Here is a 27,462-nt window from a genome sequence, read left to right as displayed (position 1 = left end):
ATTGTCTCAATAACTCTGGCTTTATTAGTTTTAATACTTGGTACCTCAGGTCTTTTCAAAGGTATCTTGCTTATTCTTTATAATTTGCATTTCCTATATACATTTTAAATCAGTGTCAAATTCTACAAAATCTCCTAGTGAGATTTTGATTGGAAAGGAATTGAGCAAATAGATTAATTTGAGCAGAACCGACATTTTTATAACACTGAGTTGTGCAATCCAGGAAAATAGTATTTCTATCAATTTATTTAAAACTTCTACAATGATTCTAAATAAAACTTTAATTATTCTCCTTTTAAGAGTAAGTTGTCTGGTTTCTATAAGATTTTCTATCATTATGAAATTTCCATTTTAATCTTAATTTTTATTGTTTTTGTCCTATCTAAATCGTATTACTTCATCTATTCAAATGCTTATATTATGTTTCCTAATTCAGTCTATGTGGTGAATTATGATTATAGATATTTCAGAATTAAACCATTCAGCCAAACATGGATCAACCCAGCTTAAATATAATGTACTGTAATTCTTATACATTTTTAAAATAGTTATCAATAATATATTAATATTGTTTAGGATTTTTACATCTATATAAATGAAGCGATGGGCCTGAATACATTGTTTTTTATTATGTATGTATATTTTAATCAGGATTTTTCTGGATGAGTTGCAGTGTGGTTCACATTTTTTAAACTCTGAAAGTGTTTATCATAAATATGGATGATCTTTTTCCATGAAAGTTTGGAAGCACCTGCCTTTAAAACAATCTGAAGGGGAAAGGAGTTGGGAAAGTAGAGGTAGAGAAAATGCAATCCCTACATTAAAATGTGTTAATTCAAAACATTTCATGTATTCTTGATGGAAGCTGAAATAAAGGTATAAGAATAATATTCTAATTGAAATATAGTGCATATACTCTCTTTCTATCAATGCCATATCCAATTGGCTTTATGTGGATCAACTAATTTTCTGTCCTGCTCATGTGCATTTAAACAGTACAATTTACATTACACTCTGGCTTTACACTCTAATGTAAAATTTGAGTGAATTTTCACACGAATCACTCAATATCATATTCCCCTCATTGCCCATGACTTTATCTTTCATCCTTAGAAGTCATACAACAATATTGTTTTCCAGCCCATGAGGCATTTGAGACAGCATTCTCTACTTTAGAGTGATGTTTCTCTTTGTTGGCTAAGCATATTGATAGTAGTTTACTAGATGATTTTAGGTGGAACATTAAGAAATGTGTTTTTTTTTTCATTTTTTTAAATTTTTTATTTTATTTATTTATTTTTTTAATTGATGTTTTAATAGTTTATAACATTGTGAAATTTTGGGTTGCACATTTGTGTTTGTCCATCACAATATATATGTCTCCCTTCACCTCTTGTGCCCACTCCCCACCTCCATTTCCCCTGGTACCACAATACAGTTTTCTCTGTCCACGTGTTGGTTTACATTCCACATATGAGTGAGATCATACAGTGTTTGTCTTTCTCTTTCTGGCTTATTTCACTTAACATAATAATACCCTCCAGGCCCATCTCTGTTGTTGCAAATGGGATGATTTTGTCTTTTTTTACAGCTGAGTAGTATTCCATTGTATATATATATATATATATATATATATATACCACATCTTCTTGATCCAATCATCAGTCAAGGGACACTTAGGTTGCTGCCACTTCTTGGCTATAGTGAATAATGCTGCAATGAACATAGGAGATTCCTCAAAGAATTAAAAATAGAAATACCCTATGATCCAGCTATCCCATTACTGGGAATCTAGCCAAGAAATGTGTTTTAATAATTTTTTTACTTAAAATGTGTTAGAAAAATATACCCACAGCATTAAACCCATCATTTCAGAGATATTAGTGCTAAGGTCAAACCAAATGTGGGGACACCTGCTGATTATTCTTTCTCAGAATGAGTAAATTATAGATACAGGCCTTACTTGATATGTAACATAGTAAAAATCAGAAACCTCAAAAATCAGCAAACAAGTACTGAAGTTTCAAATACACTGTTCTAGAGGAAATAAAAGAGTTATTTGTGTGCATTAGAGAGGACATGTGGGGGACTTATGTGAGGTAGTTAAATTATATTCCATCATTGTAAAAAATCATTAAACAATGTTTAAAACTCAAAAGAGCATAACAGAATGAGAATACAATTTAAAACATCAAATGGATAGTGGAATGAGAATATCACTTAGATATGTGGGATCATAACGAAGAGGAGTAAATCAAAGTCTATTAAATAGGCTAATTGTGGTTTTCTTTGGAGATTGGGACTGAGGTTGCAGGGACAGGAAGCAGAGGGCTATTCCTCTTTAATATAATTCCTTCTAAAACTTGATATGTTTTAACTAATTATATGTATTTTAAATGAAAAACATTTTTGAAAAAATATCAGGATTCTCACTCTAGGCCAAACTTTTCTAATGATATATTGTTGACAGAACCATAAAGGGACCGTATATACCTTGTAATGATAAGCTGTATGTGGCACAAAAAATAAAATGGCTACTATATATCTTAGGCAGTAATGGTTTCTAAATTTGGTTCTAGGTTTAATGATGGAGGTGGGTCTTATTTTAAATCACTCCAGCTAAAAAAGATTAGATTTGCCTTACACATAATGATTTTGCATACTAAAAGTTTAACTGATGATAGGTCCTGAAACCCAGTGACTCTTCTGATGGTTCTTCCCACAGTAATTTTCCATAATGGCCTGGATGGACAAACACAATCACACAGTGCTGAAAGAATTCATTCTAATGGGAATCACAGACCGCCCTGAGCTGCAGGCTCCATTATTTGTGCTCTTCCTCATCATCTACATCATCTCAGTGGTGGGAAACTTGGGCATGGTCATCCTCACCAAGATGAACTCAAGGCTACAAACACCCATGTACTTTTTTCTCAGACATCTGGCTCTCCTTGATCTTGGTTATTCAACAGCTGTGGGACCCAAAATGTTGGTAAATTTTGTAGTTAATCAAAATACAATCCCCTATAATTGGTGTGCTACACAGCTAGCTTTCTTCATCTTGTTCATCATTAGTGAACTTTTCATTCTGTCAGCAATGGCATATGACCGCTATGTGGCCATCTGTAACCCTCTGCTCTACACAGTAGTCATGTCACAAAGGGTATGTTGGGTGCTGGTAGCAGTCCCCTATCTCTACAGTGCCTTTCTCTCTCTGATAACCACCATAAAGATTTTTATTTCCTCCTTCTGTGGCTATAATGTCATTAGTCATTTCTACTGCGACAGTCTTCCCTTATTAACTTTGCTGTGCTCAAGCACACTTGAAATTGAGTTGATGATACTGTTCTTTTCAGCATTTAATTTGGTTTCATCTATTCTGATAGTCCTTGTGTCCTACATCCTGATCCTTAAGGCCATCCTCAGGATGAACTCTGCAGAAGGCAGACACAAGCCCTTCTCCACTTGTGGATCTCACCTGACAGTGGTAGTTGTATTATATGCAACTCTGCTCTTTATGTACATGCAGCCCAAGTCCAGTCATTCCTTTGATACTGATAAAATGGCCTCTGTATTTTACACTTTGGTAATACCCATGCTGAATCCTATTATCTACAGCTTGAGGAACAAAGAGGTAAAAGGAGCCCTGAATAGGATATGGAAAAATCTGTGAAACTCCCTATATAAAGATAAAAAGAGAATGTGTATACAATAAATTAGGTTCTAGACAACTGTTTATTATATATAACAAGACTTTAGAAAGCAGTAATGTGTAAAAGGCATGGGAAACTAGAAATGTTTTTTTTATTTTCTACTTATAGATGTTCAAGCAGTTATCCTTCTGGTATCAACTTTGATTTTGTCCTCAAGTTTCAGTACAAGAGACTGAAGTCTGCATTACTGTTCTCACATTGCCAAGTGCTTATGTTACAATTGAAGGGAAGTCTTTCTTAGTGCATCTCCCATTAGATAATGTTTTTAAAAAGGCATTCTTGTGTTGTTTAATAAAATATTTTCTTTGTGTCTCATGCACCATTTAAATACCAGTGCCCATCATACTGGTATACTGACATATAGAAGATGACACGTACTCTTCTATGTGCTGGGCATATATACAGCAATGAAGAATACATCAAAATATCTGCATTGATGATAGTTTCCTTGTATCTCCTTTGTGGTGGGTGGCATCTCAGATTTCTTTTAAATTATTATATGTGAACATGTAAATGCTTGCGGAAGCAGAAATAAAAGTGTAATTCTTTTGAGTGGTGTAGTTGTGTGCATTAAAAATTCAAAAGAATCTTCAAGCTAAAATATTATAAGTAATAAGTAAATTTTGCGAGGTTAGTGGATATATGGTCAGCATATAAAAGATCAATTATTTTGCTATATACTAACAAAAAAAGGTAAAAATGAAATTTTAAACTATCAGTTAGAAAAACATCTGTAAAGTACATGGGAAAAATCTAATGAAGAATTTGTGTGAGTTCATTGCTAGAAACTACAAAAACATTACTGAGTTATCAAAGAAGACATAAATGTAGCAATATATCATGTCCATTATTTGGAAGAAATAAATGCTGTCATGTGGTGAGTTCTCCCTAAATTTTCCTACAGATTTAATGCAGTAACAATCAAAATTCCAATAGCATTTTTTTAAATAATAAAGTTGACATCAAAACTTACGTGAAAATGCAAAGAGTAAAGAATAACCAGGGCACTATCTTAGAAGAAGAAAGAACACAAAGGACTTCCAGTAACAGATATCAATTCCTTTAATTAATCTAGGTTATTTAAAAAATTCTGTCATTAGTGCACATATGGACAGACAAACAAATAAAATAAATAACAATAAAGATCAAAAATAGACTCATGTGTAATTTAAATTGATTTAAAGCAAAAGCTCCACTGCAATGTAGTGAGGAAAGGGCGGTTTCTCAGAAAATTGACCGAGTTCAACGAGGCTTCCCGTGTAAAACATGAACCTTAGTCATTTACTTGCAACATATGTAAAAATTAATTGAGATGTATTATGAAGATAATTATGACAGCTAAAACCACAAAGTTTCTTGAAGAAAGGTAAACTAATATCTTCATGACTTGGGAAAAACAAAGATTTCTTAAACAAGGTACCAAAAATAATAACACTAAAAGTTAGGTAAACACCACTCTATCCAAAATAAAAATTTCTATTGATCAAAACACATCATAGGAAAATGAAAAGGAAATTCTGAGAGAACACATTTGAAACACATACACCCTACAAAAGTACTAATATCAGTAATTTGTAAAAAACAAAACAAAACAAAACAATGCAAATTGCTTAACTTCTAAAGTCATTATGATTGAAACTGGCAACCTATGGAGGAAAAAGGGTCAAGACATCTAAAGAAATACTTTACAAAAGAGGATATCAAAACAGCCAAAAATACATAAGCGTATTCAAAAAACTCATTAATCATTACACAAATGCAAGTTAAGACTGTATTGTGAAATCACTACACATCCACCAGGATAGCTAAAATTCAAGAGTTTGTTTGAACAGCAATTTAAAATGTTGATGAGAAGGTGGAGAAATTAAAATTCTTTTACTTGCTTGAGAGATTGTACATTCCTATAAAAACTTTGGGGAGAAAAGGGTGGTAAATACTAAATTTTAGTATGTGTATTCTCTATGATGCAGCAATTCTGTCATTAAGTTTTTATGTCCATGGGGGGTTGAGTAACAGAAAATTTTTGAAGATGTAGTCATCATAGATGTTAAATCCTTTTCAGGGGTAGAATGGGTGAATATATAATGGCATTTTCAAAAAATGTATTCTGCACAGCAATGCAAGAAGAAGAAGAGGGAGGAGGAAAAGGAGGAGGAGGGAGATAAATGGATATAATATTAAATGAAAAACAGCAGACTCTCTCAAACTTACACCCATAAATACAAATATAAAGGATATTGAGCTGTACTCATCACATATGGGCACTTTATACAAGTTATACATTTCATTTTAGAATGTGTTATACAGTTAACAAAGTACTGCATGCAAGAAAGAATGCAATGCTGATTTCATATTTGAAAACCAATTACATAAATTAACATTGTTTTAAGTTAAAAGAAAAAACAAAATAAGTTTATGATAAAGATCAACACTAACTTGTAGTAAACTGTCTAGCAGAGCAGAATAGAAAAAACAATGTTATAAATGATATCTATAAAACTCCTACATGTGGGAGAGGATGAATAGGTTGAGCACAGACGAGTTTTAGAACAGTGAAAATATTCTGTATCGTATTATAATGATGAATACCTATCATTACATTTAAAAAACCTACATAAAACCTGTAACGTAAACTGAAAGATTGAAAACTTTCCATCTGAAATTGGTCACAAGACTAAGAGACCCAGTCTCACCATTTATATTCATTATATATTGGGTATTAAGGCTGGTTCACTACAATAAGGTAAGAAATAAAAGAGATAAAGAAAGAAAATCACAAACTGCCATTTTTAAAAAAGTTTTATTAAAAGTTATGATTAACTACATAGAGAAAAATCTATAAATAATTTGGTAGAAATGAACAGTGAATTGAGAAAATTTGCTGGATACAAAATATATTTAGAAAAATCAACTTTATTTCTACATTCTATCAACAACAATTAGAGGATAAAATTGAAGGAAATGTAACATTTATGAAACCACTAAAAAAAGAAACATAACTTAGGAAAAATCTAATAAAAATTCTAAAACCTCAGTAATGATACATAATAAAAATTTAACAAAGCCTTTAAAGAATATAAAATCAATTAAAAGTTATACAAAATATGTCCATGGAATGGACATCTTAATATTGCAGGAAAGTTCAACATCTTTAGATTGATGTATGGTTTCAATATAATCCCAACATCAATCCTTTCTTCCCGCCTCCCTCCCCACTTCTTCTCTTCCTCCCTCCTTCTTTGTGTCTTTCTTCTTCCTTTTAGAACTTTTGAAGCTGATTGTAAAATTTATTCAGAAAGGCAAAACACCAAATTTTGCAAAGATAATCTTGAAGAAAGAGAATAAAATTGCAAGAGTTACACTACCAGATGTCACGGTTTCTTTACAGCCGTATAATTAAGAAAAGATTTTCCTGAGGACACACAGACTGATCAACGTAATAGAACAGCGACTCCAGAAACAGATCCACACGTACACTATTACCTAACTTATGATAGAGGCCTCACTATTTCCCAAAAGTAAAAGAATGATCTTTTCAATAAATGCTATTAGATAACTTGTATATTTTGAGGGAAAAAAAGAATCTGGACCTCTACATGCTCCCTGTACGGAACCAGTTCTGCCTGGGTTAAAGATGTAACTGGGAAATACAAACTGTAAACATTTTAGAGGAAAACACAGTGGGGCATCTTCGTGACAATGGAATATGTACAGATTTTTAAATAGAATCCACAAAGCAATAACTATATAAGATTTAAAAAGATTAAATGAACTATATTAAGAAATTCTGTTCATCAAAATTAATAGTGTGAAAAGGGAAACTCTCATAGTGAGAGAGGGTATTTTTATCAGACCTACCTAACAGGACTTATATATCTGACAGAAGGCTCATGCAAAATATAAAAATAACCCTTACAAATCAATGAATAGTTGACACAAAATACAATACAAAAATGACAAAATATATGAATGAGCGCTTTTCAAAAGAAAATATCTAAATGACCATTAAACATATGAAAAAGTTCTCAGTTGCATTCAGCGTCAGGATAACGTAAACTAACACCTCAAGAATACCCATACATCCCATCCAGAATGGCTAGAAAGAAAATAATGGAAAATACTAAATCCTGACAAGGATATTGAGCGATCATAACTATTTGCACTGCTAGTAGGAATGCACGTTGATATAAGCACACTGGAAATTCATTTAGCAGTATTTATTAATGCTGAATATGTGTATCCTATGACTCAGCAATTTCAGTGCAATGAGTATACTCAAATAGAAATACACTCGAGATTAAGCCAATCTAGATTGAATATTGGTGTGGACACAAGTGGTGTGAGAGTAGCTGTTTTTGATTACCATTATCAGGAAATTTTTGTATATATCAGTTTTTTGGAAACTATCAATTATTGTCTTTAATAAATACATGACAAAAGCCAATTTTTATCATTTTATAAAGACCCAAAATGCAAACAAAAAGTTTTATGTTCATCAAATCCTGGAATGGATTAGAATGTTTATAATATCACCGATTATAAAACCTCCAAACTGGAACCAATTCTAATATTCAACAATAGAATAATGGATAAATAATTTGTGGTATATTCATAAAGTGGGATTGTACACAGAAATGAGAATGAGTAATCTAAAACTACCTATAACAATATATTAAGTGAAAGAACCCAGACACAAAAAAATAACATGTATAGGATTTTTTTACACAAGGTAACAAATATAGGTGAAAATATCTATGCTTTTAAAAGTCAGAATAGTGGTTATTCATTTGTGTGTGTGTGTGTGTGTGTGTGTGTGTGTGTGTATAAGGGGACAGTTTATGGTAGAAAGGAGAACGAAGGATTCTTCTAGGGTCCTGATAATGTTTTATTTTATTTTTGTGGTAATTGCTGTTTAATTTGGATTCTGATTACACAGATGTGGTAAGTTTGTAAAAATTTATTTATGCTGTATGCATTTGTTAATATGTACATTATGCTTCAATAATAAGTTAAAACACCACAAAGGAGAAAACAGTTACACACATATGTTATTTTCCCCTGTGAATTTTTAAAACAATGCAATAAGCATTGTTCAAACATTTCTCCATTTTGTCCTCAGCCATGAAGTCATAAAAGGCCACTGTATTAAAAGAAGATGATTAAGAGTTGAAAGAAAAACTAAAACACCTGTCCTACAGGTACAATGTTTTGATTCCGTATTTCCGGGTTGCAGTAAGAAAGAATTAATGAAGAGAAACTGTGGAAAGGTATCTTTCCACATGTATACCACAAGGTATCTTAACATGACTTCATTTGCATAGAAATATAAAGATGTGCTGTATAATTATCAGATATCCCATTGGCTTTGTTTGAAGCTTTCAAATACATTAGGCATAATTAACAAATTGGAAAGAAACCCATAAATTCCTATTGGGTTATGTTAGGAACACAGGGGGAGCACAGAGCGATACCTCGTTAGAGGTGAGTAGACTGCACCTGTTTCTGTGACTAACTCTCCGAGTTCCAGTGACTCTTCGAGGCCCCATCTCCCATTTAAACTGTAGTCTCTAATACCCTATGTCGGTGATTTAGCCAAATTTTTCACAGTCTGCTTTGATAACTGAAGTATCTGGGCTAGTATGATGTTGTAAACATCTTTATTATGATTTTTTATGAAAGCTAGACTTTTACTTTGATGCAGTTACTTGGTATTCTTTGAATAGCAAAAAAAAATGCAACCTCTGAAAAGAGAATTAGTGTTGTTAATAAACTCCACTTTGGGGCCGGCCTGGTGGTGCAAGTGGTTAAGTGCGCACACTCCGCTGCGGGCGGCCCTGGGTTCGCAGGTTTGGATCCCGGTCACACACCTATGCGCAGCTTGGCAAGCCATGCTGTGGCGGCGACCCATATAAAGTGGAGGAAGATGGGCATGGATGTTAGCCCAGGGCCAGTCTTCCTCAGCAAAAAGAGGAGGATTGGCAGATGTTAGCTCAGGGCCGATCTTCCTCACTAATAAATAAATAAATAAATAAACCCCACTTCCAAGACCTTAAAATTTTCATGGTTATTTTCTTTCACTTGGACCCTTAATCAAGATGTCATACATGATATTGTGATTTGTAGTTAATCAGATTTGTTTCAGAATTGTTAACCTCAAATAATAACAGATTTCCATAGTGTTTTCCAGTTAGCTCTAGATTAAAAGGATTATATCAATATTTTTAAAATTCCTGAAATTTCTCTTTTCCAAATGTGCTATATGTTTCCCAGATTTACCAATATCATTGAAAGATGCAATGTCATTTACAATTCACCGCTTTTAGCTGGAGGTGAAGCTAAAGCAAAGTATTAAAGTATCTATTTCACTTCATAGAGTCTCCATCAGACCAGAACGTGTGATTAGTAAGAGGACCGCCTGCCCCTCTTTCCTCACAAGTCTTGGAAGAGTCTTTGAAATGTCATCAAACTGTCCCTTGAATGACCAAAGGTACATTAATAGATATTGGAACTAAGAGTAAAATCCGCACCAACAGATTTAAAAAAAGAAAAATCTTGGTGAAATTATAAAACAAGAATGTGTGTTTTATCTAAAATTACAGTATTTTTCCACTCCTTATTATTTAATAGCTCTTTCTGAAAGTCTCTTTATTCTCACTCCAAAATTACTTTGGCGTTTAAATATATATATATTTAAATGGATATTTTATTGATGTCTTCTTGTAGACTACATACATTATCACTTATTTTAGCATTGAAAGCTGGATCTCACAGGGGTGGGGTGGGGCTGGGGAATGATTTAACTTTTCTAACCTCTACAGTTAGGGTGGATTTATAGTGAAGGTCCAATGCTAAGCTCTGCCTATTGTATTTTTTATATATTTTGAGAGTCTTCAGAGAAAAAAAATATCAGGTTTAAAAGATCAGAACCAGGGCCGGCCCGGTGGCGCAAGCGGTTAAGTGCACACGTTCCGCTGTGGCGGCCCGGGGTTCGCCGGTTCGGATCCCGGGTGTGCACCGACGCACCGCTTGTTAAGCCATGCTGTGGCGGCGTCCCATATAAAGTGGAGGAAGATGGGCATGGATGTTAGCCCAGGGCCAGTCTTCCTCAGCAAAAAAAGAGGAGGATTGGCATTGGATGTTAGCTCAGGGCTGGTGCTCCTCACAAAAATAAAAGATCAGAACCAGGTCATCTTCAATAATCATATGAAATAATGTAAATATAAGTAGAACCATGTAAAGAAAGAATTCAGTGCTTTACATAGAATTCTAAAGATGGTGAGAAAACTATCTCGTATCTTGTTTCTCACATATAGATAAGCTCGTATTTACTAGCAGGGATTTAGAAAAGAGCACAGTTTTTCAACCTCTCATTTATTCAGTCAGATGACATTTATAATGCTTTTTATATCCACTAAAATTATGTCCCTAGATATATTGTCTCTTGTTAATTAATTCAGTGTTCCTGAAGAAGCCACAACTACTCTGATTTCTGTCTCTGGATTTTCCTATTCTGGGTATTTCATGTAATGGAATTGTACAATATGTGGCTTTTTATACCTGGCTTATTTCACTTAGCATAATGTTTTACAGGCTCCTTCATGTTGTAGCATCTATCAACACTTCTTTCTTTCTATGGCTTATTAATATTCCATTGTATTGATATAGCACATTTATTATACATTCATCAGTTGATGGGCTTTTGGTTTGTTTTACCTTTTTATTATCATGAATAATGCTGCTATGAACATTTACCTACAAGTTTTCGTATGAACACCTCTGGGTTTTAATACTTTTGGATATATATCCAGGAGTGGAATTGCTAGGTCATAATAGTAATTCTATGGTAAACTTATCAAGTAACTGTTAAACTGTTTTCATAGTGGCTGTACCATTTTACACTCCCAACAACAATGTATAAAAGTTATAATCTCTCCACACCCTTGTCAGCACTTGTAATTTTCCTTTTTTTAATAGCCATCCTAGGGGTCTGAAGTAGTATCTCATTGTGGTTTTGATTTGCATTTACCTGCTAGCTGATAATGTTGAACACTTTTTTATGTACTTATCGGCCATTTGTCTGTCTTCTGTGAGGAATATCTGTTCAAGTCTTTTGTTTGTTTTTTAATTTGGCTTTTCTGTTTTTGGTGTTGACCTGTGAGAGTCCTTTTCATATGCTATATTCTAGACCCTCACCAAATACATGATTTGTAATTTTTTTCATTGTGTGGGTCATCTTTTCATTCTTTGACAATGTCCTTTGATACATAAAAGTTTGTTTTTTAAATTTTGATATCGTCCAATTTATCTGTTTTTCCTTTAATGTTTCCGGTTTTGGTGTCATATCTAAGTAACCATCAAGAGCTTAGCTTGAGCTGGCAGAGAGAGAATTGAGTTACCAGGTGCTGGAGTAGCCAATTAAAGCAACAAGCCATAAATGACATATTTAAGCCTTTAGTCATGTATTACAATGGTAATCTAGTCATACTAATGAAAATTAATGATTGTTTTTATATTTATTCCCAGTATAGATTTCTTGTATGGACAAACACAATATAACAATGCTGAATGAATTCATTCTAATGGGAATCATAGACCTCCCTGAGCTATTTGGACTCTTCCTCATTGTTCATGTGGTCTCATTGGTGGGTAACCCGGGCTTGATCATCCTCACCAAGATGGACACCAGGCTACAAACAGCCATGTACTGCTGCCTCAGACACCTGGCTTTCACTGACCTCAGTTATTCAACAGCTATAAGACCCAAAATGCTAGAAAATTTTGCTGTAGATCAACATACAATCTCCTATAACTGGTGTGCTACCCAACTCACTTTCTTCAGTCTGTTTACCCCTAGTGAAATTTTCATTCTGTCAGCAATGGCCTATGACTGCGATGTGGCCATCTGTAACCCTCTGCCCTATACAGTCATCATGTCACAGAGATTATGTCAGCTGCTGGTGGCAATACCCTAACTATGCAGTGTCTCTTTGTTTTTGTTGACCACTTGAAAAATTTTCATTTTATCATTTTGTGGCTATAATGTCATCCAGCATTTCTCCTGTGATAGTCTGCCATTGATATCTTTACTCTTCTCAAACACACATGAAATTAAATTGATAATTCTCACCTTTTCAGTTTTTACTTTGGTTTCATCTCTTCTGACAGTCCTTGTGCCCTACATGCTGATCCTTGTCACTATCCTCAGTTTGAACTCTGCAGAAGGCAGGCACAAGGCTTTCTCTGCCTGAGGATCTCATGTGACAGTGGTTGTCATATTCCATGGTACTCTGTACTTTATGTATGTTCAGTCCAAGTCCAGTCATTCCCCTGACACTGATAAAATGGCCTCTTCATTTTATGCTCTGGTAATACCCGTGCTGAATCCCGTGATCTACAATCTGAGGAACAAAGAGGTGAAAATCGCTCTACATAGAACTTGGAATATGTATGCAAAGATTCTATTTAAAATTAACTGTAAGATACACTAACAAATGATGTGTTAGCTAAAGTATCCAATAACTATCATCATTTTAACCTTGCACTGCTGCCTCCACGGGATAGGCAAGAATCAGCATGTGATAAACATGAAAATAAAGAAATGTATTCATTATTTTCAAATCAAAATCTATCACCAACAAACGGCTAACTCCTGCTCATACTTCAGATATTAACCTAAACTAGTTTCAAGTCCAGATTAGGCACCATTCCTGCATGTTTTCACATGTAGCCTGTTTGCATGTCTCTTCCACTAAACATTTATTTTTATAAAGCCACAGACTATGTATATTACATTCACAATTTTATCTGTACCGTCTATCACAGGAAAAGGCACAAACAAAGACGCCTGATAGGTGTTATATAAATGGATTCATTCAAGGGAGTAAACTGATATTAATAAGTTTAACAACCCAGATCCCTCTGTTTATGAGGCTAGGAGAAAATAAGTGGAGAGCCAGCCCTAATGGCCTAGTGGTTAAAATTCAGTGCTCATTGTCTGGTGGCCTGGGTTCACTTCCTGGTCATGGAACCACACCACCTGTGAGTTGCCATGCTATGGTGGTGGCTCACATAGAAGAACTAGAATAACTTACATCTAGCATATACAACCATGTACTGGGGCTCTGGGGAGAAAAAAAAAAGGAGGAAGATTGGCAACAGATGTTAGCTCAGGGTGACTCTTTCTCTGCAAAAAGAAAGAAAAGTGGAGTGAGAAGTGGGTTATACAGTATGATAGACTGAATTGAGCAATATGAAAATGAAATGGAGCAAGTAGGCAAGATGGAGGTTAAATTTTAATTAAGGCTGTCTGAGAGCCCTGTGCAAAGATGGCATTGAGACAAACACTTGAAGAGTTGAGTGAGTGGACTATGTGGCTATCTAGGGGAAGACTGTTCCGGAGAGAGAGAACTGTTAATGCAACAGTTCTTAAATGACAATATTATTGTTCTGTGAAAGGACATTAGAGTCAAAGGCGGTTGGAGCATAAACTGTGATTAGGAAATAGAGGAGATAATGATAGACTTATAATATATAATTTGACATTGTTAGACTATATAGGCCATTGTAAAAGCCTTTTATTCTGATTGATTAAAAAAAAGCATTGGAAGATTTTGAGCTAAGGAGTAATTTAATCTATCTTTGGTTAAATGACAGCTGAGACTGCTGTGCAATTAATAGACTGTAAGATACTAAGATTTGGAAATGGAAAATCATGAGGGGTTTAATTATGCTAAATTTGAGAGAGAAGAAAAGCTTAAGCCAGGGTGGGAACAGTCAGAGGATGTGAAGTGATTAGATTTTTGACATATTTTTAAGAAAATGTCAACAATATTTTTTTCGTATTTATATGGGATATAAAATTATTTAAAAAGAATGGAAATTCTAGTTTCAGAGCTTACGTTAAGATTAAGTCAAAAATGCATTTAATATACCTAACCTACTGAACATCACAGTTTAGCCTAGCCTACCATAAACATTCTCAGAACACTTACATTAGCCTACACTTGAGCAAAATCATCTAACATGAAGACTACTTTATAAAAAAGTGTTAAATACCTCATGTAATTTATTGAGTATTGTACTGAAAGTGAAAAACACAATGATTGTATGGCTACAGAACAGTTTTAAGTGTATCGATTGTTAACCCTCGTGATCAGGCGGCTGACTGTGAGCTGCAGCTTGCTGCCACCGCCAAGCACCACTAGAGAATATTGTACCAGACATCACTAGCCTGGGAAAAGATCAAAATTCAAAATCTGAAGTACAGTTTCTACTAAATGCATATCACCTTTGCACCATCCTAAAGTTGAAAAATCATAAGTCAAAACATTGAAAGTTGGGGACTGTCTGTACTCTTCTGCTTCCAATTAATATGGAGTAACAGAAACTGAACTTAATCTCCCATTAAAACAAACAAACAAAAAAAAGCAAAGGTAATATGTAAGAAACAATAATTTTCAAAGTATTGACATTGGACAATGAAGAACAGTTTCTCTGGGAGATAAGGAACAAATGAGGTGAATCCTATGATTGCCCCACTTTCTTGTCTTAAGAGAGTTTCCAGGCTACACTGACAACAGGGCAAACTCAAGCAAAGTCTAGAAGAATCCTTGCGTGGAAAGACAGAGGTGAGAGTCCAGTGAGCCCAAGACGGCCAGAGTTTGCAAGACAGAGCTCCAAAGATAAGGAGTTGCGTGGGAAAGGACACTGGCTCTCTACAGAGAATCCTCCTCAATTACTCAACAGATGGCTGATCAGCATATGCAAGTGGAAACCATCCAAAGCTGAAGAAAGAATCACCTGAAAGGCCCAAAGACATCAGCGCCCACAACTCGAACAGTGGCAGGCATTGTGCCAATTTGTTACATAGACAGTAGGAAAACTCATAATTCACGAGGCTTTAGGTGGAGCACTCAAGAAGGTCTTACTCCATAGTGGGGAATAAGCACAAAACGGAGCACTGCTCTGGACTCACCTTAGTAAGTATAAAAGCCATACCTGAAAGGATTAAAGTATTTCCAAATAACTGTATCCCAAAACAAAGCTCAAGAATATTTATAAAATACAAAATTATCTGGCATCTACCAGAATAAAATTCACAATGTTTGGGATACATTTTACAATTACTGGGCATACAAAGACAGAGGAAAACATGATCCATAATGAACAGAATAACCAATCAATCAGAACTGACCAAAAACTTACATGTATGTTTGGAATATCAAACAAGAACAAAAAATGGTTATTATAATTGTGTAAATGGTAAGAAGAGACATGGAGGGTATTAAAAAAAAGAAATTTAACTTCTAGACATAAAATGTACCATGTTCAAGATGAGAGATACATGGGATTGTATTCACAGCAGATTAGACATTACAGAAGAAAAGATTAGTGAACCTGTAAATGTAGCAATAGAAAGCATCCAAAACGTTACACAGAGAGTGAAAAAAATCAAAAACTCGAAAAAAGCAAGAAGAGAACTGGAAGAGAACTTCAAGCAACTAAGTATGCATGTAACTGAACTCTCCCCAAAAGAGAGGCATTAAAATTATTCAGAAAAATATAGTTAAAAAATTTTAAATATGATTAAAATTAAAAAATCTCAGATTCAAGAAGATTAACAAAACCACCAGATACAAGAAACATGTAGACAACTACTTGAAGGCACATCATAATCAAATTACTCAAAGCCAATGATAAATAAAAACCTTCAGCAGTCAAAGAAAAAAGGTACTTTCTATACAGAGAAACAAAGAAAAGAATAACATCATATTTGTCATCTGAAGCGCTGCAGGTGAGATGTCATAGGAGAAACATCATTAAAGTACAAAGAAAATGCCTGTCGACCTAGAATTCTGTACCTGGAAAAAGATCTTTCACAAAGGAATGCATAACAAAGACTTTTCAGATGTACAAATGGGGAAAGAATCCATCACCAGCAGATCTGCGCTGTAAGAAATAATAAAGAAGCCCTTCAGTCAGAAGGAAAATGATACCTGATGAAAACCTGAATCTAGACACAGGAATGAAGAACGTAAGAACTAATAACCACATATAAGGTTTTTAATAATTTATATCTCAAAGACAATTAATTGTTTAAAAATAATAAAAATACCTAACAAATTGTATGAAGGACACGATGGGAGAGGTTAGATATTGTAAAGTTCTTATTTTATATTTGTTTTTTGGTTTTTTTTAAATTTTTTGTTTATTGCAGTAACATTGATTTATAACATTGTATAAATTTCAGGTGTACATCATTATACTTCTATTTCTGCATAGATTACATCATGTTCACCACCCAAATACTAATTACAACCCATCACCACACACATGTGCCAAATTATCCCTTTCGCCCTCCTCCCTCCCCCTTTATTTTATATTTGAAGGGGTATTATTACACTTGAAGGTAGACTGTGACAAGGAAAATATCTCTACCACATACCCTAAAGCAAACACTAAAATAACAACAAAATAATTATAGCTTTTCAGTCCTCAATAAAAATATAGAACAGAAAAATAGGAAAAGTAGACAAAAATGGGACAAATAGAAAGCAAATAACAATGTGATAGACTAAAACCTAACAACATCAGTAATCACAGTACTAAAAATCTCAAGGAATCTACAAAAAAGAAACAAAAAACAAAAACTCTAGACTTAAAAGGTGAGTTCAGCAAGGTACCAGGATACAAGACCAACAAGAAAATATCAATCAGGTTTCTACATACTAACAATGAAATAGAAATAAAAAACACAACAGTCACCCCGAGGGTAATGAATACTTAGGTAGAAACTAACAAAATATGTACAGGATCTGTTGCTGAAACGTACAAAATGCTGAATAAAGACATCAAAGAAGATAGCCAGCCCTGATGGCCTAGTGGTTAAAAAGTCTGGCATGCTCTGCTTCAGTGGCCAGGGTTTTGTTCTTGGGTGTGGAACCACACCACTCATCTGTCGGTAGCCGTGCTGTCCATGCTGTGCTGGCAGCTCATATAGAAGAACTAGAAGGACTTACAACTAGAATATACAACTATGTACCAGGGCTTTGGAGAGGAAAAAAGAAGAGAGGAAGTTTGGCAACAGATGTTAGCTCAGGGCGAATCTTTCATAGCAAATAAAAAAAGAAAGAAAAAAGAAAGAAAAGACATCAAAGAACATATAAACAAATGCGAGACATTTTGTATTCATAGATTAGAAGACTAAATATAGTAAAGGTATAAATTTTTCCCAAATTGATCTGATTTAATGAAAATCAAAATAATATCTCTGCAATATTTTTTGTAGATAGTACATGAGTTTATACTAAAATTTATATGAAATGCCAAAGACTCGGAATAGCTAAAACACATTTTTAAATCGAAATACTGTGGAAAGAATCAGTCAGCTAACATTTAGTATATAGTTACAGTTATCATGACTGGGTGGTATTTTCAGAGGGACAGATAAATATATCAATAAAATAGAAGAGAGAGCCAGACATAGACACTTATGAAAAAGTCCAACTAATTTTTCATGAGGTACAAACGTAATTCAATGGAAGAAGGATAACCATTCAAGAAATTGTACTGGAACAATTAGATGTCCATAGGCAAAAAAAATTGATAAAGAAAGAAAAGAAATTAGAATGTTGACCTAAACTTTACACAAAAATTAACTCAAGATAAATTGTGACTTAAATATAAAACTATAAAAGTTTAGACAAAAACATTAGAGAAAATCTATCTATAGTATCAAATACCAGGTGAACAGTTCATCAGCATGACATTAAAAATATGATCCATAAAAGTGCAAATTGGTAAATTGAACTTCAAAATTAAATCAAACTATCAATCTCACTCTTAGACATTCAGCCCAGAGAAATGAAAACTTATGTTCATACAATGACCTTTGCACAAAAGTTCATAGGAGTTTTATTTGTAATAGTTGAAAATTGGAAACAACATAAATGTCTTTCTGTCTTTTTTTTTTTTCAGAGGAAAATCAGCCCTGAGCTAACATCCATGCCGATCCTCCTCTTTTTGCTGAGGAAGACCGGCCCTGAGCTAACATCTATTGCCAATCCTCCTCCTTCTTTTTTTTCCCCTTTTTCTCTCCAAAGCCCCGGTAGATAGTTGTATGTCATAGTTGCACATCCTTCCAGTTGCTGTATGTGGGACGCGGCCTCAGCATGGCCGGAGAAGCGGTGTCTCGGTGCACGCCCGGGGTTCCGAACCCGGGCCGCCAGTAGTGGAGCGTGCGCACTTAACTGCTAAGCCACGGGGCCGGCCCCCATAAATGCCTTTCAATGAGTGAACAATTGAACATACTTTATCATGATTCACATGAAATAATAAAGGAACAATAATAATAAAGCAATGACAGAGGAACAAATGATTGATACACAAAAACACAATGGACCTCAAGAGAATTATGTTGACTTAAGAAAGCTAATTGCAAACAGTTACAAAGAGTATTTCATTTAGACAACATTGGTCAAATGATAAAATTATAGTGATGGAAAATGAATTAGTAGTTGACAAGGGTTAAGGACATGAGAATGAGAAAAGGGAAGAGGGTGTGGCTATAAAGGAGGGGCATAAAGGACATTTGTAGTTATGGACTAAGTCTGCAACTGACTGCTGTGGTGGTTACACAAACATACGCATATGATAAAATCACATAGAAATATATATATAGACACACACACAAACACACAAATGAGTGCGTGCAAAACTAGTGAAATCTGAACAAAGTCAGTGGATTATACCAATGTTAATTTCATGATCATAATATCATACTGTATACAAGTTTTCACAATTTTTTCTGCTCTTTTTTGCAACTTCTCATAATTGTATAACTATCCCAAAACAAAAAGTAAAAAATAATTAAATCTAAGGCCATCTGGGACAATATGGGGTAAGAAAGGGTAGAATGGAAATATTACATAAGAGAGACACAAAGAAACTCTGGCGGCGATGGATATGTTCATTATCTTGATTGTTTTGTTGATTTTTCAGATGCATACTTATGTCAAAACTAATGAAATTTTACATTTTATATTTGTGCAATTTTTTTAATGACAACTGTATAAAGCTGTTTTACATAATTACCAAACATGCCAATAAATCAAACCAAAAATAAGGAAAAAGTCAATAACAGACGCATACATTTTACAACACTATTCAATTAACAAGAGAGAATGTAATTCAGGCACCTGTCATACATGTGAAGATCTAAGAACCTCATCTATTTGGTGGTGGAAGAGGGTATTGGTACAAACAATCTGAAATATTTAACAAAATTAAATCTCATTATATTTTCTCTTATCAACAGGTCTCATTTTTTGTGTGTGCGTTATGTGTAGGTATGCATATAGATGTAAGTGTTGTATATGCATATCAACACACACAGAGACAGATATGTAAAATAATCATCGTGGATAATTTTGTTCACAACGTATTAACATGGCGAGCTCAAGGCTTTTCATTGAACTGTATGTGGCAGTAGTGTTGGTGGTAACTGAGGTTGGAGAAAAACAGACATCTGCCAATAATGAATAGATCCACGATATTTGTTATATGTTATTGACTGCAATGAAGAAAGAAGCCAAAAAAGTCACAACATGGATACATGACAAATAATTAAAGTGATTTAAAATGCAACAATGCAATTTATTACGGCAAAATAACACAGCAAAACATATAGACACAAAATAATACATTGTTGCAGAATATATTGATCATGCAGGCTATTTAGCAAACCCAGTAGAGTATGTGTTAAAGTAGACAAGAAGAATTGGAGTGAGTATTAGACGTTATGGAAAAACAGGAAATCTTGAATTGTAATACAGGCAAATACGATGAAAGAGAAGATCTTAACAGATGATGACAACTTACTACAAAATGAGGATGAGAAGTAGGGGTAGCTAATTTCTCTCCCCATGGTCAAAAAGAAAAGAAGAAAAAAAAAAAACAATAATCCCCCAAAATTAAGGAAACGAGATGTTATATGCACAATATATTATTATGTCTAGTTCATCTAATCATTTCAGTAATGCAGTAGGACAGCATTTAAAAATGTCTCCATTATGTCACCCATTTGAGGAGACCGTTGTAGAAGTGGACGAATACTGACAAGCTTGTTGTGAAGATAAAATGTAGGAATCCATTTCCCCATGTGGTTGTATTAATAAGGATACTTCAGAGAAACAGAAGCAAAAGGAGATTATATTTAGACATGTTTATAAAGACAGAGATTTTTAAGCAATTGACTCGTGGTTGTCGGGACTGGCAAGGCAGAAATCTGTGGACAGGCTGGCGCTGCAAGAGTTGATACTGCAGGCTCGAGCACAAAGGTGGGAAACTAAGGTAGAATTTCCATATTGCAGTCTGGAGCAGAATTTCCTTTTCCTTGGGGGACCTCAGTGTTTGCTCTTTAAGGCTTCAACTGTTTGGATGAGGCCCACCCACATTCCGGAGGGTAATTGGCTTTACTCAAGGTCTATTTACTTAAATGTTAATGATATCTAAAAAGAAATGTTCATAATAACATCTAGATTGTGATTGACCAAACAGCTGGGCACCAAGCCTAGCCAAATAGACACAAAAATTAACCATCAAAATAGAAAAAAGAAGAAAGTTAATCAAGAGTAACAGGTAGGAATGTAATACACAAATGAATGAATCTTCCTCACTTGCTGGCAAATACAATTTGTTTTAGACAATTATACAACACTCCTCTTGCATTCTGTTAAGCTTTCAAATGTTTCAGGAATAATCAATAATTGCTTGGCATCTCCTCAGGGAGAGTATCAGAAGGTGGAAAAAAAATCCATAAATTGCCCTCACTCTGCCATGTTATGAAGCACACGGGGAGCAAAGACAGAGGTTTCATTACAGGTAAACAAGCTATTTCATGTGGTGCCATGTTTTACTAGTATCTGAATAGTTTTGGTGACATGTGTAAGAACACCTTTATTCTATGGCAAAACATGGCAAAATATTAGGATTTCTGATTCACTTCTGTGCGCATTCTGCTTTTGATAATGCATGAGCAGAATAGAACTGCTCTTCATTTCTTCAGATTAATTGTTCAAATATTTTCACAAATGCTAATAAGCATCTTTGAAATGTCAGTACCATATTGCTTATGTAGTATTTATATTTCGTATAATTAATTATTCATATGAATAATAGAAAACAAAACCAAGAGACAAGAAAGCCTAACAAAAGAGTCAGGAATAAAAGAGTAAAAATTATGGCAGAATTATAAAACTGCAGGTATTTAGTTTCTAATTGGATGTCTTTCCAAATCCTTAGTCATTTAGTGACTTTAGGCTTTTCTTATTCCCTGCTCAAAAATATTGTAATAATTAATTTAAATCAATGCATAAATGTGTATTTTTCTGATCTCTTGATGAGCAAAATGGGGTTTTCCACCTTACATTGAGATGTGGAAAGAAATTTTCGGACGTTAGGAGATTTTAAGTCCCAAGTTTTATAGTGATTGTACAATGTACGGCATGTTCAGTTTCCAGTGGAATCTGACAGAAAGCAGATATAATTTTCTTGAAGAGTATAGTTTTAAAAAATAATAATCTGATAATCAACACAGAGAGTAACCAATGAAAAAGTAATTTGATGCTTTCCATAGAACTCTAAAGCTGGTGAGAGAAAGCCCTTAGCCCTTCTATCCTCCCTCATCTTATAGGAAATCAGCATTTACCAATGAGATTTGTTTTCTTTAGCTTTCCATCATTACACCCTGCAAAAATTTATATTGTTTCTTATTCCATTGATTTAAACACTTTTTCCTAACCGTAGTTCAGTATTTCTGACGTAGAAGGGTGTGTACGTGGGGACAGGGTAGGAAATCAGAAGCTCACAATCTTATAAACAATGTTTTATGTGAGAAAGTGTGGATTTCCTGCAAACACATTTATGATACAGTGTTATAAATGCTGTATTTTTCTATTTGTTTTCTTAGAGCTCACACAGAGACTCCTGACACTGCTACTTTCACTGTAGTCAAGATCAATTCTATTTCTTTCTCTTTTTTTTTAAGGAAGCATAGATACAATTTTTCGAACTACTAAATCTTTTACCTTAGCCTGCCATCCTCATTTTACTCTGGTATTACTCTGGTATTTTTTTTTAATTGATGGCTTATTGAGGATATTTATATGCATCTTTATTTCATTATACTTACTCAGGTCTGCATTAAATGTTATAACATACTATGGAGGAGTTCTTTGTGGTGGTAACGTGCAGATAGACTTAAAATAACATTGTGGAGTCCATATATATATTTGTGTATTTTATCTTGTCAGTATGATGTTGTAGAATACAGTGAGGGGGACGCACTGGGGACACTTACCTGGATAACACACTACTCCATCTATTCATCTTCATACTCATGACAAAGAAGTTAAGCTACACACAAAAAATGCATATATACATATGTAAAGATAATCCATTTCAGGAAACATATTGTCTCCACATAAATAAATAAAAACAAACACAAAATAACCCATATGTACTTGATATTTGAGTCATATTTCCAGGCACCATAAACACATTGAAACATGTAATTCTCAATTATCTTTCCAACAACACTACCAGAAAGAGTTGATTTTGCTATTGTGTACAGATATTAAGAAACCTTTCATCATTTGCCCAAAGTACACCTTTGTATATATCACAAATATAGGTATAGCAGAGACTATATCTGCTTATCTATACTTCCCTATATAAAGACAAATAATCTCTACTATCACCTTTTAGAGTTTCCTCGTTTACACACCTCTATCAAATATCAGTTGTGTGTTGTTTCATCCTGTACCACCTGTAGGCATAATGGCTTTCAGAGGAATGTTTATTAAAGTAGGGGCTTCTAAATGTTTCCACACATAATTGAAATTTGGATTAAAAAAAATCTATTATGTAATTAATATATGTATTGTCAAGTTATGTGATCATAACTCAGTAAATGTAATTACGTAATTGTCATTATATAAAAAACCAAAAAGTTTAGCAAACACCTGTAACCTAATGCCTAAAGTTTTTACAATTTTTAATTTTTGCTTCCTTTACCTACATTTATATCTGTCTGTATCTATAGCTATACATATATCTATATGTATATCTAAACATGTATCAGGGTTTGCCAACCTTGGCACTATTGGCGTTTAGGGGTGTATAATTCTTTGTTGTGGGGGGATTCCCAAATATAGCAGGATAATTAGCAGCATCACTAGACTCTAATCACTAAATGCCAGTAGCATCCGTCTTCCGGTTGAGGCAACTAAAATTCCTCCGAATATTGTCAAATGTCTATTGGGGGACAAATTTTCCCTGTGTCTTCAACTCTGTCCCTATCTCTATCTCGGTTTCTATTACTAAATGCATGTTTCAGTTGCAGAAAGTGGTTTATTTTATTAGAGTCTAAACGGTAAATTTGGATTTATTTTATGTATTCCAACTTAGTATGCTAAAAAATTACCATGTTATAGCACATGAAAGCTATTGACTATGCTGATTTCTCTATCCAGAATAGGTTTTCTGTTAAATCTGGATGGAAAAGCACAATCGAACAGTCCTAAATGAATTCATTCTCATGGGAATCACAAACCACCCAGAGCTGCAGGCTCCATTATTTGGGCTCTTCCTCATCATCTATGTCATCTCAGTGGTGGGCAACGTGGGCATCGTCATCCTCAGCAAGATGGACTCCAGGCTACAAACACCCATGTACTTCTTTCTCAGACACCTGGCTTTTACCGATATTGGTTATTCAACGACTGTGGGCCCCAAAATGTTAGTAAATTTTGTCGTGGATCAAAATACAATATCTTATTACTTTTGTGCCTCACAGCTGGCATTCTTTCTTGTGTTCATTGTTAGTGAACTTTTTATTCTATCGGCAATGTCCTATGACCGTTATGTGGCCATCTGTAACCCTCTGCTCTACACAGTCATCATGTCCCAAAGCGTATGTGGGGTGCTGGTGGCAATTCCATATCTTTATAGTACATTTGCTTCTCTTTTAATCACCATAAAGATTTTTAACTTGTCCTTCTGTGGGTACAATGTCATCCATCATTTCTACTGTGACTGTCTCCCCTTGTTATCTTTGCTCTGCTCAAACACACATGGAATTGAAATGATTATTCTGATATTGGCGAGTTTTAATTTGTCATCCCTTCTGATAGTGCTTGTGTCTTACCTGCTCATTCTCAGAGCCATTCTCAGGATGAATTCTGCTGAGTGTAGGTGCAAGGCTTTTTCCACCTGTGGATCCCACCTGACAGTGGTCACAGTGTTCTATGGGACTTTAATATTTATGTATGTGTGGCCCAAGTCCACTCATTCCTTTGACGCTGATAAAGTGGCTTCCATATTTTACACCCTGGTTATCCCCATGTTAAATCCCTTGATCTACAGCTTGAGGAACACAGATGTTAAATATGCCCTACGTAAGCTGTCGAAAAAATTATGCAATATCTTTTTTTAAAGTTCACTGTCTAATGTGATTCCTATAAATTAGATTATGACTTTAGCCTTACTGTGTGTGCCTTCAGAAGAAAAACCAAATACAAATAAGTTCATCATATATTTAGAGGTTGTCTTCTATGTTCCAGTCACACCTCTAAGTGCAATCAATACACAGGTGAACAAACCAGTAAAAATCTTTGCCTTCTTCAAGGGGGACAGATGAAATGTAAACATAATAACTAAGTAAATCCTATAGTACAGTAGAATGGGTTGGGGACTATAGACCATAAGAGCAGGCAAGGAGAGTGGGTATGCTGTGTGGGAGTGAGGAAGAATAGTAGGTACAGAAGGGAATTTCACATGACTTTGTTGTTATTCTCAACCTTTAGAATAAACTTGCTAGTGTCTATGTGTGTGTTTGTGCATGGGTGTGTGTTTGTGCAAGCATATTTCTTCTGTTTTGGTCTTCATACTCTTCTATGTGGTGTGTTAAGATCACACTTGACTGTGGTTTTGAGGAGGCTCATTGTAGTGTGATGACTTGAAGTCAACAGTCATCTGAGATTGCTCAAATGTTCCCATTCCATGTGGGGATCTTAGGGTCCTGTTCTTATCTCGTTGGTGCCATTATTTCACATATGAGCCCTAGAGAACCTGTTAACTCAACACACTTGGCATTTCAGCAACTCAGAAGGTTTGCACTGCGTCTCATTTTGTCTAAATCAGGCCTTTTATCTATAATAGTGGACATATCAATTAAACTTAATTTCTTGAGGTCTCCCATGGAAGTTTCCTGTTTTTTACAATTTTTTTTTACCAGCTTGATCTTGATTCTTTTTTTCTTTTTTTTTTTTTTTTGCTGAAGAAGAATCGCCCTGAGCTAACATCTGTTGCCTATCTTCTCCTTTTTTATTTTTATCTGAGCCTCCACCACATCATGGCCACTGATAGATGAGTGGTGTAGTTCTGCACCTGGGACCCGAACCTGGGCTGATGAAGTACGATGTGCCAAACTTAACCACTAGGCCATCGAGGCTGGCCCTGATCTTGAGTCTTAAATGTCTGTTTTTGTCTTATGGATATTACTTTTCCCATTTTCCTGAAAAATAAGAATAATTCTTGTTTAAAAGTCAAGTTCTAAATGTTTTTATAATTTTGCATAGGGAGTCTACTCTATGGTGAATTAGGTTTGTTGCCTGTCTTTCATGCATCTAACTTTCTTCTAATTTGATTCACATGGATGTGTATTATATTTTCATTAGGATTCATTTTTTGACAGCACTGTTTTGATAATTCCTCTTTCAGGAAGTAAAATGAAATAATCCCATGATTTGGTCTATGCTATAGTTCTAGTAAAAGTGTAGTATGGTATGTAGAATTTATGTACATGTTACGTCTTCTGAACAAATGTCCTCCTAACCATCTTTAAATTCATCCTTTTTTTTTTGTTTATTTTTAGTATTTTTAACATTCATGGGTCTTTATTTGTATCATGGAATGACTGTACTGTTTCTTTGTCTACCATCAAGGAATAAAATTTTCTGTGTAGTCAACCGAATTTGAATAAAATTACAACTTTGAAATTAAAAAAAGATTATATGCATATTGTCATGTGTGGATAAATATTTCTAAAAAGTTTATATACTAGATTATTTTAGTTATTAAGAAAAATTATATACCTAAGTATGAACTATGCACATATACGTATGAGAAACTATTTTTGTTTCCTAGAAAATATATGTTGGACAGAGATACAATGAAATGTTAATATTAGTTATTGGTAGCTTCTGATATTATTAAAATGTTTAATTTAATATTTTTGCTTAATTGTTATCCTCAAAATATACTCAGTGAATAATTATGATTTTTATAATAGAAGAAGGTAAAAGTCTCTTATATCTGGGTTTGAAAAAATAAACTGACTAAACATAACCCGATATTCCACTACTAAAATAAGTCTTCATGTTCTTTTTAATAGTCCCTCAAATAATGAACCAAAGAGAGAACAAAATGTATTGCGATTTACCAATGTTGAAAATATATTTCATTCATATTAAAAGTTACTCTCTGTCATTATTAAGTAGACATATGTTATTTTAGAAAGTTTTATAGTTTCCATAGAAATTAAAAATCAAAAAATTAGGAATTGATACTAACTGAAATTTTTGATGGAATATTTTGAAGATCAATAAAATTTAATGTATAATACAAAAATGATTTTGAAAGATCAATAATAATTAGGATAAGAAAAATACAAAATAAATTTTACTTACAC

The 27,462-nt window shown here is 34.1% G+C and overlaps 2 protein-coding genes and 1 pseudogene across 2 annotated transcripts; all 3 read left to right on the top strand.

Annotated features, from left to right (window-relative positions):
* The first annotated feature begins 2,737 nt into the window (after positions 1-2,737).
* LOC131395621 (olfactory receptor 8K3-like) lies at positions 2,738-3,673 on the top strand. Its single transcript, XM_058527478.1, has one exon. The coding sequence runs from the start codon at positions 2,738-2,740 to the stop codon at positions 3,671-3,673; it is 936 nt and encodes a 311-aa protein (XP_058383461.1).
* An 8,577-nt stretch (positions 3,674-12,250) lies between these two features.
* LOC131395362 (olfactory receptor 8K3-like) lies at positions 12,251-13,201 on the top strand (annotated as a pseudogene).
* An 11,066-nt stretch (positions 13,202-24,267) lies between these two features.
* On the top strand, positions 24,268-25,206 carry LOC131395620 (olfactory receptor 8K3-like). Its single transcript, XM_058527477.1, has one exon. It carries the CDS (start codon positions 24,268-24,270, stop codon positions 25,204-25,206), a length of 939 nt encoding a protein of 312 aa, XP_058383460.1.
* Positions 25,207-27,462: the final 2,256 nt, after the last annotated feature.

The sequence above is a fragment of the Diceros bicornis genome, chromosome 31 (assembly GCF_020826845.1).
Source record: "Diceros bicornis minor isolate mBicDic1 chromosome 31, mDicBic1.mat.cur, whole genome shotgun sequence".
NCBI classification, from domain to species: Eukaryota; Metazoa; Chordata; class Mammalia; order Perissodactyla; family Rhinocerotidae; genus Diceros; species Diceros bicornis.
The sequence above is the reverse complement of the archived record's forward strand: the minus strand, read 5'-3'. Positions and strand labels throughout refer to the sequence as shown.

Excerpts from the sequence above, each read along its gene's own strand:
- LOC131395621 (XM_058527478.1), top strand. The coding sequence starts at position 2,738 with ATGGCCTGGATGGACAAACACAATCACACAGTGCTGAAAGAATTCATT.
- LOC131395620 (XM_058527477.1), top strand. The coding sequence starts at position 24,268 with ATGGAAAAGCACAATCGAACAGTCCTAAATGAATTCATTCTCATGGGA.